The sequence below is a fragment of the Eptesicus fuscus genome, chromosome 12, assembly GCF_027574615.1.
Source record: "Eptesicus fuscus isolate TK198812 chromosome 12, DD_ASM_mEF_20220401, whole genome shotgun sequence".
Taxonomy (NCBI): Eukaryota; Metazoa; Chordata; class Mammalia; order Chiroptera; family Vespertilionidae; genus Eptesicus; species Eptesicus fuscus.
This window is the reverse complement of record NC_072484.1, coordinates 46,453,295-46,468,988: the sequence shown is the minus strand read 5'-3', so window position 1 is coordinate 46,468,988 and position 15,694 is coordinate 46,453,295. Positions and strand designations below refer to the sequence as shown.

General features: G+C 33.3%; 1 protein-coding gene across 1 annotated transcript in view; it reads left to right on the top strand.

Moving 5' to 3' along the window:
* Positions 1 to 15,694, top strand: part of CDH19 (cadherin 19) — a 54,253-nt gene that overhangs the window by 6,494 nt on the left and 32,065 nt on the right. Inside the window, exons 2-3 of the mRNA XM_008160570.3 lie at positions 12,368 to 12,675; positions 15,306 to 15,600. Coding sequence (XP_008158792.2) covers positions 12,481 to 12,675; positions 15,306 to 15,600 — 490 coding nt within the window. The 5' untranslated portion in view covers positions 12,368 to 12,480. The remainder of the gene's footprint in view (positions 1 to 12,367; positions 12,676 to 15,305; positions 15,601 to 15,694) is intronic.

Genomic DNA, 15,694 nt, shown 5'->3' with positions numbered 1-15,694 from the left:
TTCTACACTGATTAGTGAGTGACTTTGAGCATGTGGAGAGAAATGGTGTGCCTGTGTGTAAGGCACATAAGGGAAATGAATGCAGCATGATTATAGTAATCAGTCATTAGCGAACGTTATAGTTTGTTATTAATAACTAGAGGCCCAGTTCACAAAATTCATGCATGGGGGGTGTCCCTCAGCCCAGCCTGCACCCTCTCTAATCTGGGACCCCTTGAGGGATGTCTGACTGCCCGTTTAGGCCCAATCCCGACTGGGCCTAAATGGGCAATCGGACATCCTTCTCACAATCCAGGACTGCTGGCTCCCAACCGCTCGACTGCCTTCCTTATTGCCCCTAACCACTTCTGCCTGCCAGCCTGATCATCCCCTAACCACTCCTCTGCCAGCCTGATTGATGCCGAATTGCTCCCCTGCCGGCCCAATTGACCCTAACTGCCTTCCCCTGCTGGCCTGGTCACCCCTAACTGTCCTCCCCTGCAGGCCTACTCGCTCATAACTGCCCTCCCCTGCAGGCCTGGGTCCCTCCAAACTGTCCTCCCCTACAGGCCTAGTCGCCCCAACTGCCCTCCTCTGCCAGCCCCATCACTCCTAAATGCCATCTCCTTCAGGCCTGATCGCCCCCAACTGCCCTCCCTTGTAGGCCTGGTCCCTCCCAACTTCCCTCCCCTGCTGTCTTGATCACCCACAACTGTCCTCCCCTGCTGGCCATCTTGGTACAGCCATCTTTGACCACATGAGGGGGCCATGTTGTGTGTTGGAGTGATGGTCAATTTGCATATTACCTCTTTATTATATAGGATTATGTATAACAAAATATTGTAAAAATTAAGTTATGAAGTTTTTATTAAAACATTTCTTACATACCAATATATTGGCTGGGCTGCAAAAATATTCATTGTGGGCTGCATGTGGCCCATGGGTCACCAATTTAACATGCTTGGAATAGAAGATTCACATTATTTCATTGAAAACTAACATTGTATTACAACTAATAATTAAAATAAAAATAAATAGAAATTAGATATAATGGTAGACATTTAGATGGGAAATAAGACAATAGATAATACAGATTTCTCCAAGATATTTCAGCTTTAAACACCTAACATTTTATTCAAAACACCTAACATTCATTAAAATATCCTTGCTTCGGTGTTTAAGTAGACAAGATTTTAAGTAGATTCACACCATACAGAGTGCCTTCTTCAAAATGAGTATTGAGGCAGTGTCATTAAAAAAAATAAATAAACTTTGAGATTTAGTCTATAACTGGCCACCAACCATCCATGCTACTTTGTTATAAAGTATTATAAAGGTGCTTATGGGATGAATGGAGATTGTTAATAGATATTTCAAGGACTCAGTTTTTCCCTCCTATAAGTAATCCTTCAAATTAAAAGAGAGAAAGAAAAAAATCTCGAACTACTTTTACTATAATATTGCCACGTACAGCCCCAAGAGCCACATTTTAATATGTGTTTTGCACTTTGTTTGCTGGCTTCAACCCCATTGTAAGAAGTTAGACATAGTTCTTTAAATTGATGCAGATAAAACTTTATTTTCTTTTATTTATTTTTTGTGTTTTGTTAATCCTCATCCGAGGATATTTTGATATTTTTTCCATTGATTTTTAGAGAGAGTAGAAGGGAGAGGGAGAGACAGAGAAAGAGAAACATTGATGTGAGAGAGACAAAGCAGTGGGTTGCCTCCTGCACGCACCCTGGAGACCGAGCTTGCAACCCAAGTATGTGCCCTTGACCAGAATTGAACCCAGGACTCTTCAGCCTGAGAGCCGACTGTCTATCCACTGAGCAAAACTGGCTAAGGCACTTTTCTCTTCTTTTTAAGGATAGCTTTAGAACCCATTATTTTAAGAGTTTTCTTCTTTTTATTTTTGGTTAGGCCTACTGAGTGGTTTCCTAAAGATGGAGACATTATATTCTTTATATGCTTTTTTCTATGAGAAGCTAGTATAGATGAGCTTAGTTCAGCTTTCCACAAGCCTTCCATAATACATTATATTTTGGTAAGTTTTCACAGATGGAATAATTATCTTTATGTAATCAAGAAGGGGTCATAGAAAAGACAATTTCTAAATAGATCCAGTTACAAATGGTATAAGTGCCTAGATTATAATATTTTCATCCATTAAGTCATAATTAGCCTTCTTTGAAAACATAATTGTTCTGTGTCTCATTGGGATCATTTTCAGCCTATATACGCCCATGCAATATCATATATTGTTTCAAGCATGACAATTTTTATTTGTCATAGTCATTTAGCCATGCTTGGGGGAAAAATATACTGGCATTCAAATCATTTGAAAATACATGTAGAGCACATACATCAAGGACAATGTATCTTACACTATTTTTACAAAAGTCATCTATAAAGTTTGAAATTTGTGTGTATTGTTTGTGGAAATAGCAGCAGCTGAATATTTCAAAGTTTTGGAGTAAAGAAATGATCAGATCCTTACCACTCACCGATAAGTAGGTATTTGTATAGTTAGTTTAAAACACATAACAGTATGTGTCAAACAGTGGATGCATAAACTCATTTAATCAAGATAACAACCCTACGGGATAGGCTATTATTATCCTCCCTTTTCACATGAGGCGACTAAGGCTCCCGGAGGTTGGGCCATTTTCCTGAAGTCATTCAGCTAGTGGGTGGCAGACTGCCTTAGCCATTCAGCCATCCTTGCTGCACAGGTGGAATCTTCAGTTCACCAACTGTCTTCAGAACATTTCATCTCGACATATTTGGGAGAATAATACCATAGTCGGTAAAGACAACAGGGGGGTGAGGGTATGAGGGGGCGGGCAAGGGGGGTAATGGGGGAATAAGGACACATATGTAACACCGTAATCAATAAAGAAATTTAAAAAATTGAAGAAGAGAATATAGCCAACAATATTGTGATAAGTCTGCAAGGTCACAGACCATTACTAGACTTGTTGTGGCAATCACATTGTAATGTATATAAATGTTGAATCAATATGATGTATACCTGAAACTAGTTTAATATTGTATGCAAACTATACTTACATAAAAAAAATGAAAAAACTTTGATTACACTATTTAAAAGCAACGAACTTTGAGGGTACAACACAGTGAAAGTTATATTGGTTGCCATCTATAATTTAATTAAAAAAAAGAATAATTTCTTGATCTTTACTATGATGCTAAATAACCATTATTTATGTAAAATAGTTTTATAATTTATTATAACATGATGTATATATGTATTACTGAATAAATATTGAAACATAGAAATGCTCATGAGGAAATTTAAATCAATTTATAATTCCTCAATTCAGAGGTGATTACTGTCTGCATATGAGGGCATAATCTTCTACACTTTCTCTGCATTTGTCTACCTTTTTTCCTTAAATGAATGGAATCATTTTAAATGTATTTAATTTCTTTTCCCATTTAACCAAGTATTACACCCATATTCCCATATCATAAAATGACCTAAATTATCACATTTAATGGCTGAATGACATTGTGTGAATATGAATTTTGAAATTTGTTTTTATTCACTTTTCAACAAGTGAATGAAAACAACTGAGACTAATTTTATGTATTCTCTCCAAATGAATAGATTTGGAGTTTTCAGGGAATTCCCAGTGGTTTTAAGTTATACAATGACAATCAAAATAGAGACAAATGTACATGGGTTTACCTCTTTAATAATGATAGTCACATTAGAATAATGTTTCAGATATTAGAAATAAAGAATTGCTTTATTTGTACTTGTTACTTATTTTTAAAAGAATATTAAGAGAAGAGGATATTTCTGAAAAGAAAATATTTTCCAGGTTTGATAGCAGTCACACACACACAAAAAAATAAGTGTAAGAAATAGCCTGTGGACATGTAATGGCTAAATTAATATCAGATTACATAATGACAAAGACACAAATTCTATACAGATTACTTGATTGGCAACATATAGTTAAGAATATGGTCCAAAAAGAGTTTTAGACAGATCATCAGGACAGAGGCATACAAAGATTTAGCCTTGAAGTAATAAGGAGAAATCATGTTTTGGTATCTTGTGGAGGATAGGGGTGTGTGTGTCAGGGGTGAGATACCTGATTTTTTTTTTTTAATGAGATTTTGCAGTGTGTATTTTAGCAACTGGAATTTATCTCTTCTCATTCTAGAATATTTTGCCCACCCAGGCTCAATCTTGTCAATGTTCAGCACTTCGAATGGGGTGCTTATTAAACTGCAGCCCTCCTCACGGCTCAAAAACAGAGTTCCTGATGGCCAGCCCAGGAGAACGGCACTTATTAGTCCGTGTCTTAGGACACCACACAAATAGTGAAAGGAGAAGGCAGTACTGTCAAAGAGGGCTAGAAACATTCTCCTACAGGCAGTCTGACTTTATATTCCTTTATCTGTAGCACACAGCTTTTATTCGTGACAGTAAATATGCACAGTATGTTTAATGAGAGTTCATAAAGGGGACAGAGAACAATCTTTTATATTCTAGCTCTGTGGAGAAAGAGTTGGCATATGGACAATGACAATTTTGAGTCCAGAAATGCTGCTTTCTTCTCATTTATGTATGCAGGCTATATCACTCATATATCTTTCCATATTTCCGATTAGCAGTTCTGAGAAAGCCATTTAAAAGTCTTGAGGGAGAGTGTCACTCTATAAGGCTGCCAAGTTTCCTTTGATTTTTAAGAGATCACAAATAGGATTAGGTTTCTATATTTAAACCATCCACATTTCCCCAGCTTCAACTTTTATCTTCCCCCCGACAGCCACCAAATCCATCATTCTGACTTATTCTTCCATTTTTTATTAATCTCATGAGTCTTTAGAATAAGTGGGGTGGAGGTGTCTTAAAAGATGGTAATAGAAAACATTTTTTATGTCTAGTTTCAAGACTTGTCCAAACAGTATAATGCAATTTATAGATCTATATTCAATTTTTAAAGGTGACAGATGTTATGCATGATATGCCAGATATCTATAAAATTTCTTTCTTCCACTCAGTAAAGCATAGTATATATTGTTCACTCTGTGCCCTTAAGATTAGGTTTCCAGTCCTACCTTTACTGTTAAATAACTATTTGGTACTGTGCATATCCCTTAAATTTTCTAGATATAAATTTCTTCTATATGAATGCAATGTATTAGATGAAATAAATTTTTCTCCTTTTAAAATATATTTTTATTGATTTCAGAGAGTAAGGGGGAGGTAGAGAAAGATAGAAACATCAATGATGAGAGAAATCATTGATTGGCTGCCTCCTGCACACCCCACACCGGGGATAGAGCCCACAACCTGGGCGTGTGCCCGGACTGGGAATCAAACCATGATCTCCTGATTCATAGGTCTATGCTCAACCACTGAGCTACGCTGGCCTGGCATTTTCAATACTGAAATTATATGATTCTACTTGAACATAATATTTAATATTTATGAAATAGTGTTACTTAAATATAGTACTAGTAAAATTGTTTCATTATAAATGTTACGTTAATATCAGTTATTTTGTTATTATACACCATATATTTTGAATTATACAATACTCTATATTTTACTTAATAAATATAAAGAATTATACCTAGATTCTGGCAATTAGATTAAATTGAAACACACTAACATGAGACAGTATTAGCATGAATTTCTTTTTCCATATTTAAATAATATGCCAGTTTTTATCCAGCTATTCACCTGATTGGAAACTATAACAAGGATTGCAGATGTAGGGTGAAAATGTCACTGCTTGTTTCTCTAGGGACCATTTCAGAATACTAATTGATAGCACTTTTCCTTATTAGCCTGGACTCAGCCCTGAGTATTTCTCAGTCTGGCATGTTGACAGCTGCCAACACTCTTCAATCACAAGTGCACCACTATTTGAAATGTTTTCTCTTTCCCTTAAATAGAAGGGTATATTTTTACCATTACAGAAAATTTAGAATGTAGAAGAGTATAAACAAAGCCACATTATTTCATCATTCAGACATCATTTCTGCTACTGTTTCATTCTTGTATTTTTATACAAAAAGGTTCAAATAAAAGGGTACCCATATTTATTTAATTATGATTTAGGATTATAAAATTATATTATGACTTAATTTTAAATTTAATTGTGAAATATTTCAATCATATAAAAATATGACAAATGGTAGAGGAATGACCCAGATTTAATGAATACTATTGTTTGATATATATAATTATATTGTTTTAGAGGGAGAAACATGTGATAGTTATTTCTAAAGTCCAGCCTTTAAGCCAATTTCTCTCCCTACTATCATGGTAATTATCATGATAAACTTTGCATGTCTTTTTTTTTTTTTTAACCTACACTTATTTTACAAAATCTATTTATGAAAATTGTATTGTAGGGTATTATTTTCTAATTTTGAAACACTTCTACAATTGGTATTATATAGTACCTCAATCTGAACTTTCTTTTTTAATATATTTTTTTCCAATTAATTGGATCTATATTGCCTCCCAGTGGACAAGTTTGAAAGTGTCTTCATGTATAAAGGAGTAAAAAATATTTGTTAGTTTAGAAGTTAAACATATTTTTTCCTCCTGTGAGACCATAATCTCAATTAAGATAAAGAACATAGCCATTAACTCACAAAGTTCCATCATGATCCTGGCCATCCTTCCTTTGTGTTCCTTCCTCACCTCCATTCTCTTTGAACTACTAATCTGTTTTCTGTCCTGTGCTAGGTTAGCATTTTTCTGGAATGACATATTAATGGAAACATAGAATATGAATTTTTTGACTCAGCATAATTATTTTGAGATGTGTGTATCGGTAGTTCATTTTGATGTATATTAGTCACTTGTCACAGCAGTCTACTTGAATGACTGTTATATCTTTATAAGAAGTTGACTACCAGATATTTTTATTTTCCACATCTTGTTGTTTGTGCCACTATCATGAATTTTATTTCTACATGTTATATATTTGCAACTCATTGTTATTAATGCATAAATAGTGAAATTATTTTTAAAATATTAATAAAACACAAAATAACATTTTATATTTACCTTTATACTTTATATTTCCATATTTTATTACATTGTGTAAATTCACATGCCCTTAATTTTGAAGAATTTTTACTTAGTATTTTTAGAGTTCAGTGATATTATTGATTAATTTTTCTACTTTGCTTTATATTACCCTTTTGTTGAAGGTTATCTAATTATGGGTTAAAAGTTTTTCTCTCATAACTTTATGAATGCCATTCTATCAGTCCTACATTATTTCTGATGAACATTTATTGGATATTCTTACTGTTTCATTTTTTCTGGTGAAATTTTATTATTTGCTCTTTACACTTGGCCATTATCATTTCTTAAGCCAATATCTCTCTTCCTTTTTAGGTCTCAAATGACATATTTATTATACCACTTAAAATCGTTTCTCAGTTACTAATTTTTTTAATTTTAAAAGTGACTATTGTACTTTATCTCTGTACTGTAATTTTAATAATTTCTATTAAACAATCTTCAAAACCAATGTATTATCTACTGTAGTGTTTCATCTTTTGATAAAACCATCCTGTGAATTTTGTTTTTATTTAAGATATTAATTTGTATAGGAGTTTCTTTTGGTGCTTTTTAAATTTCTATTTCTCTGTTGTGTTTCACCATGTGGTCATTGAAATAGTCAATTTAAGCAATTATCAATAACTGGTAAGACTTTAAAACAAATGGTAAGTAGGACATTCATAATAAATGAACCAACCAACAATACATGCATCTACTAATGAATCGTGAAACAAGAACAACTTTAACACTAAAAACAAAATGTGAAAAAAACTAGGTATTTCATGCCTCCAGACATCATGCAATAGGAAGTACTGAGCATCAGCTCTGAGTATTTTTTGACAAATATTTAAAATTGCATCTAATCAAACCTCTACTGATATATAGAAAATAAACATATTAAGTCATATTTTGGGAAACTCTACCTTGCTTGTACAACACATAAGTGAAAAGGAAACTTAAATTTAAACTGATGAAAACTGTGGACAAAATAAGACCAAAGGGATATATTAACAAACTGCATTGTGTGGACATCTTTGAATTCTAAGTAAAAAATATTTTAATTTGAACACTGGTTGAATATTTGATTATATTAAAGACTTATTCTCAATTTTTAGTATTCAATTTTGATTTTTAGGAGGATAAATTGCACACAGATATGTAGCATTTGTGCCTGAGTGTGTAATGAATAGTTAATATACTATAACATTTTAAATTTGTTTTAACATCCAAATATGGATATGTACATAGATGGAATAAAATTGTCCAGCCTTGATCATTTTGAATCTCAGTAATGTTCTCTAGGTGTTCATTGTACTATTTTCTCTATTTCTAGAAGTATGAAAATATCTTAATATAAAGTTAATAAGAATGTCATTCATCCAACATTATAAGTATACTTAAAGTTACTGTTAGTGATAATTTCCCAAATTTATGCAAAATACATTCTCATAAAGGAAACTACATGTTCCAAAGGTTTTAATTATTCACTAGATATTAAATATACATATTTAACAATTTCTAAACAATAGACATTACTTGAATCTCAAATAGTAAGGGTGAAATTTATCTTTAATTTTCACCTCAGCTGGATTCTTCATGACTTTTGTTAAGTAAACTTATAACAAATACATTGGCTTAAAGGAACTGCAGAAGGACTACACCATCCCCATTTTTGACAATGTGATTTTTCATATATAAAAAAAAATATATATATATATATATATATATATATACACATTGTATGTATGTATGTATGTTTTTTTATTAATTTTATAGTAAAAGGAAAGGAGAGGGATTGAGTGATAGAAACATCAATCAATTGCCTTCTGTACACCCCCTACTGGGGATAGAACCTGGAACCCAGACATGTGCCCTGATCCAGAATCAAACCAGTTACCTCTTGGTTCATGGGTCGATGCTCAATCACTGAGCAACACTGGCTAGGCACAATGTATTCTTTCTTAATTAGGTGCTTTTCAACACTCTTCCTAACAGGAGCCAAAGACCTAAAAAATCTCTCAGGGCACTTACAAAAATACATGAATAATCCAAACAAGATCATATGGAAATCTCCTAACAGAAATAGGAACTCCGTGGCTCTTGCTGTTATTGTTGTTGATTGTGGCATTAAAGTCCATTGTAGAGGTCACAAAATTGTTTTTCTTCATGAGTCCTAAGCAAACAAATCTAATTTGGTTTTATGGGGGTGCTGTGAAGCTGTGGAAAATGAAAGCTTTTCAATTACATATAAAGTTGAGAATTATGTCATTTTAGAGATAATTGGTATAATCAATTTCAGGTAAATGGAAAGTTTTAAATAGAAAACTCCATAGTTTGAGTTTTATTGTTTTAATATTTATAACTAGAAGATACCTATCATCTTTGTCTTACATATTAAAAACATTCAGCCATTTTTGCCCAGTCACTATAATTTTGTATTTATTTTCTAAAACCTGCATTCTTTTTTTAAAATATATTTTTATTGATTTCAGAGAGGAAGGGAGAGGTAGAGAAAGAGAGAAACATCAATGATGAGAGAGAATCATTGATTGGTTGCCTCTTGCACGCCCCCTACTTGGGCATGTGCCTTGACCAGAATCAAACCAGGGATTCTTCATTCCACAGGGTGACGCTCTATCCACTGAGCCAAACCATCTAGGGCAAAAACCTGCATTCTTTATTTTTATCTTTATTTTTAAGATAAAAAGCATTCCATTTCCTCTCTTTCGTAGTACAAAAATGGGAAATATCTTGCACAAACGTTCTATTCTCAGAATGTTTTATAACATCAGTATAAGTGATTATTAAATCCCCTGGGTTTTAAGGTGAATTGTCAGTTTGCTTATTTAATACTACATAAAACCATAGTTTTTGAAGATTGTATGAGAAAACATCTTTTTATTGAAAAAGAGGAGAAATATCAATTTTTTTTCTTCGCTGTTGCTTTAATGGGATAGTGTTTTTACTAGATAAAATGGAAGAAGTAAGCAGGTTTAAAAAAAAGTCTAGCCCTGGCCGGTTTGGCTCAGTGGATAGAGCATCGGCCTGTGGACTGAAGGGTCCCAAGTTCGATTCCAGTCAAGGGCATGTACCTTGGTTGTGAGCACATCCCCAGTAGAGGGTGTGCAGGAGGCAGCTGATCGATGTTTCTCTCTTGATGTTTCTCTCTCGTCGATATTTCTAACTCTCTATCCCTCTCCCTTCCTCTCTGTAAGTAATAATAATAATAATAATAATAATAATAATAATAAAAGTCTAGTTTCATTTTTTATTTTTGCATGTGGCTTTCCAATTTGACCAGCACCATTTATTGAAGGGGCTTTATTTACTCAATTGTTTGTTTCTGGCTCCTTTGTTGAAAATTATCTGCCCATATACATGTAGTTTTACATCTGGGATCTCAATACTGTTCCATGATCTGTGTATCTGTTTTTCTGGCGATAGCATGCTATTTTGATTACAGTAGCTCTGTAGTATAATTTGAAGTCAGGTAGTGTAATACCTCATGATTCATTCTTTTTTTCTCAGGATTGCTTTGGCTATTTGGGGCCTTTTGTGGTTCCATACAAATATGATGATTTTCTTTTCTATTTACTTTAAAAATGACATTGGAATTTTGATGGGGATTGCATTAAATATAAATATTGCTTTGAGTTATATGGCCATTTTAACTATGTTGATTCTTCTAATCCAAGAACACAGCATATTTTTCCATTTATTTGTGTCTTTTTCAATCTCTTTTAATACTGTTTTGTAGTTTTCAGTATATAGGTCTTTCACATTCTTTATTAAATTTATTCATAGGTATCTTCTTCTTCTTCTTCTTCTTCTTCTTCTTCTTCTTCTTCTTCTTCTTCTTCTTCTTCTTCTTCTTCTTCTTTTGCAAATTCCAACATGTACAAAATTAATTCAAAATGGATCAAAGACCTAAATATAAGATCTGAAACAATAAATTACATAGAAGAAAACATAGGTACTAAACTTATGGAATTGGTCATAGAGAACATTTTATGAACTTGACCCCAAAGGCAGGGGAAGTAAAGGTAAAAATAAATGAATGGGACTATATTAAACTAAAAAGCCTCTGCACAGCAGCCAGACAAATAGGCAGCCGACCAAATGGGAGATGATATTTGCAAACAATAGCTCCAATAATAGTTTAATATCCAATATGTATAAAGAACTCATAAAACTCAATGTCAAATAAACAACCCAATTAAAAAATGTGCAGAAGTCCTAGACAGACACCTCTCCAAGAAAACATACAAACGGCCAACAGATCTATGAAAAGATGTTCAACCTCACCAGCAATTAAGAAAATACAAATAAAAACTTCAATGAAATACTACCTCCCACCTCTTAGAATGGTTTTATTAACAAGACAAGTATTAACAAGTGTTGAGAGGTTGTGGCTAAAAGTGAGCCCTCATTCACTGCTGATGGGAATGTAGACTGGTCCAGCCACTATGGAAAACAATCTGATGATTTCTCAAAAAATTAAGAATAGAGTTATTATATGATACAGCAATCCCTCTCCTGTATATATATATACCTGAAAAGCTCAAAAACATGTATTTGCAAATATATACGTACCTCTATGTTCATTGCATTATTCATGGTGGCCAAGACGTGGAGACAACCAAAGTGTCCTGAGATAGAGGATTGAATAAAGAAGATGTAGAATACTACTCAGACATAAGAAAAAGTGAAATACTGCAATTTGTGACAACATAGGTGGACCTTGAGAATTTTATGCTAAGTAAAATAAGCCAGTAGAAAAATTCTAAGAACCATGTGATTTCCCTCACATGTGGGATATAAAACTGAAACCCATGGGCACAAAAGGCAAGGTGGTGGTTGCCAGAGGGAAGTTGGTGGGGTGAGGGAGTCCTAAAATATGGTGACATAAGATTTGACTTTGGGTGGTGAGCACACAGTGCAATATACAAATCTTATATCATGGAAATCTGCTCCTGAAACCTATATGCTTCTATTAATCAATATTACCCTGATAATTTTGTTTAAAGTCTATCTGAATGTCAGCTCTCAATCAAGGAGAAGCCAGACCAACTTTCCAACCTTCAGGCAGATTTGACTACAGCTTAAACTGCACAGTGCCTGAGCAGAAATGCACCATTATTCCATTCACGTTATTGCTGAGCTACAAAATATAATTAATGGGATTAATTGAAACAGAAATTAAATGTGTATTTTTGTCTCATTTTTATGAATACAAAAGTTGCATCCTTACATTAGTAATTATGTGAGAAAGTGCTATTTTTAAAATGACAAATTTTGTTTTTGTGTTTTGTTCTTTAGGAATGTGAAAGATGCTTCAGATTTTTAAAATATTATAAAGGAATCTAAGATTTTCGTTTGCAACATATGCTTTCTTCTAAAGAGTATCCATCAGCTGGCATCAAAGGAGCAGAATGAATTGTTGCTTATTCCTACCTTTTGTGGTGGGAATTTCCCTCCTACGGCCTTGCCTTACAGCAACAGAAAACTCTAAGACAGAGGAAGCGAAGCACCCAGAGGGGTCTCATCCGAGACTGAAGAGTGGCTGGATTTGGAACCAATATTTTGTAGAAGAGGAAATGAATATCACGGGAAAGGACATTGGCCGGGTACTGATTTTCTGAAAATGTTACAGGAAATAATGTTGTATAAATCTAAATAAATGAGTTGAAAGTGTTGGTATTTGATGAATTCTAAATTTTCTCTGTAGAACCATTCGAAAACTTCAAATACCAGCATAATTAATTGCTTCAGGTTTGTTAGCACCTAGAGTAACCACAAAAGCTTGCAGAAGAGGGAAAGCTATGATATTCCCATCTCACTTTAGTCTCCCATGTAAAAACCCAGCCCTCATTATCCACATCTGGAAACTTGATGGTGTTATTTTTGGTAATGGATCAAAGCAACTACACTGAGAACAATAAAGTAACCAACAGTATTTAGCCTGATTTTCTATTATGCTAAGCAGGTGTTGATATACACCTCATTAATTTGTAATGAAGCAGGCTAATACCAAATTCTTTTACAGTTGAGTACCTTCAAGAGCCTACATATACATTTGATTAGTGAAGTTGAAGTATAACGAATTATTATTTTCACTTTCTTATAAGAATATACTGTAAGAAAATTTCCTTAATGAGAAAGAACATTTCCTACTTATACTTTTGGCTTTTATTATTCTTTGATTTTCTTTAAACAGAGGTAATTACAATATCAAGTCCTGTTCTGTAAAGCTCTTTCTATAGATGAATGAACTGAAGTAAGTTTAACTGCTAATTAACTGGCACTAAAATTTAATTGGGCCCAAAGGGTGCAGCACTCAGAATTCATTAATTCTTTTTTCTAGCCCTTTCAGGAGAACTGCAGCAGTAGCCTGATGTCCAGAATCCATAGGAGCTCATCTATTCCATTGTCCAAATGTGTATGAGTACACTCAACCAACGGTTTAGATTAGGATCTTAGGCACATATTCAAACTGTGCATGCACACGTGTCCTGAAAGTAATATTTCTCCTCCCTTTTCATTTTGTCAGATGACTGCAGGTAAATCACAGGCAGAATACCATAAGTGAGGTCCGTAGTTAAGTGTCTGCTACTTAACAGAGTCTCTCTAACCACATTTACAGTGGACTCCACAGAACTCCATATGCTCTCCATTCATTGAAAGAATGGCAGGCCAACAGGGCTTGTAGCTCGTGAGTAAGGCTCTGCAGGGAAGTGCATCAGTGCAATCCAAACAGACTGCCTCCCTGGCTCACAGTCATATTTTCCAGTTTTTTTTTTTTGTGTGTGTGTTTTTTTCTCTCCTCCCTACATGTTTCCTTCCCCTCACCCCTTTCATATAGCAATTGGCTTTGCCTATTTTTGCATTCTGTAAACATATTTATGAAAATATGGTAATTTCCCCACTAAACAACTTCATTAGGCTTAAATAATATTATACAGATAACTTGTTTAAAAGAGAGTAGTAATGAATATTTAGGAGCTTGTAAGTAAATAGATGGTAAAAATAAAATGTATCTGAGGTATCCAACATAACTTTCTTTTTGACCTATTTTTTAAAAGTGATTAAGTTTGGAAAGCACAATTAAGTAAAAATTTAAAGTCATGTTGATTTGCCAAATTGATAATAACTGCATGATTGAGAAAATATTTTTGAAAGGGAATATAGAAATTTAATAATACCTGAATCCATGAAATTGAAATGTGTGTAACTGATGCATCTTATGAAATTAAGAAGCAGATGTTCAAAAAAATATTTTTTTAACTTAAATCTGGGTTCTTAAAAAGATCAAGCTCACTGATTTATGAAAATTACTCTATCAATGTACTTAAAAAGCACTTTACTAAACTCTACTTATTTTCATTCCAATATTGAATCAAATTTTCAAACTACATCACAATGATATTTGGAAACCATGGTCCATGCTTTATTTCCATATACTATATTTATTTGAGAGGACATTTGTTTTTCTTAATTTCTTATTATTAGGTCATGAAGACTTTTTATTTTACGATAATGAATTGTCAAATTAAGATAGCTAGAACTTTTTCATTAGCTTTTTATTAGTAGTACCAATTTGTTTCTTTTATTGCATGGCAGTGATACTCAATACGTTATTAAAGTTATTAAAATTGGTTGTTTTAGATATATTCAGATATTCTCCCCCAAGCACATAGAACAATTTATTAATTAGTCAGGAATAATACATTATATCTTGAGCTATCAGAAAGTTATGAATTTAAGATTGTATTTTTTGGTTCACTTTGTAAAATTTCAGAGAAGTTCTTACTTTGAAGAAGGGCATATTCTTAAGTGATGAAACAAGAAAATCATGGATTCACAATAATTAGGAGCTTATGGCAGATTTTCCTCTTTGTGTAAAAATAATTTAGATATAAATAAATACAACCAATGTACCCTATATCATAATAACCCTTTTTTATATCTAAAATTCAAAATTACATTAACACAAAGATAAACAGATTTACTTTGCTTTTAAAAGATGAAAACAATGACAGCGCAAAGAGAACAGGTATATTTGAGAATTGAGTAGAATATACGCGGAGATATAATTTAATCTTAAAATTAACATCATACCTTATTTAATATTATATGGGAGTTATATGGAATTGTTAACTTGGGGAATAATAAGCAGATTAGAAAATAAAACCATTACAATTGACTTAACCCATTTTGACATGTATGGAAACGAAATGATTGCTCTTTGCACTTGCAGCTGAGCTCAAATATGCATAATGGATCCAAGTCTTTGAAGTACAAGATTTCAGGAGATGGAGCTGGAAGTATTTTCTTCATTAATGGAACAACAGGTGTCTTATCTGTGGTACAGAAGCTGGATAGAGAGAAACAGGCCTTCTACAATCTAAAAGCCCATTTAATAGACATCACTACTGGAAAGGATGTGGAATCTGAATCTGAGTTTGTTGTCAAAGTTACGGATATCAATGACAATGCACCAAAATTCCTACATGAACCTTATGCGGCCGTTGTACCAGAGATGTCTCCAGAAGGTATTGCATATTAATTGACACCAAACATATATTAGCAATGTAAACAAGTTTGAGATTTTGAGGATATGATTTGCAAGTGAATTATTTGAAAGTT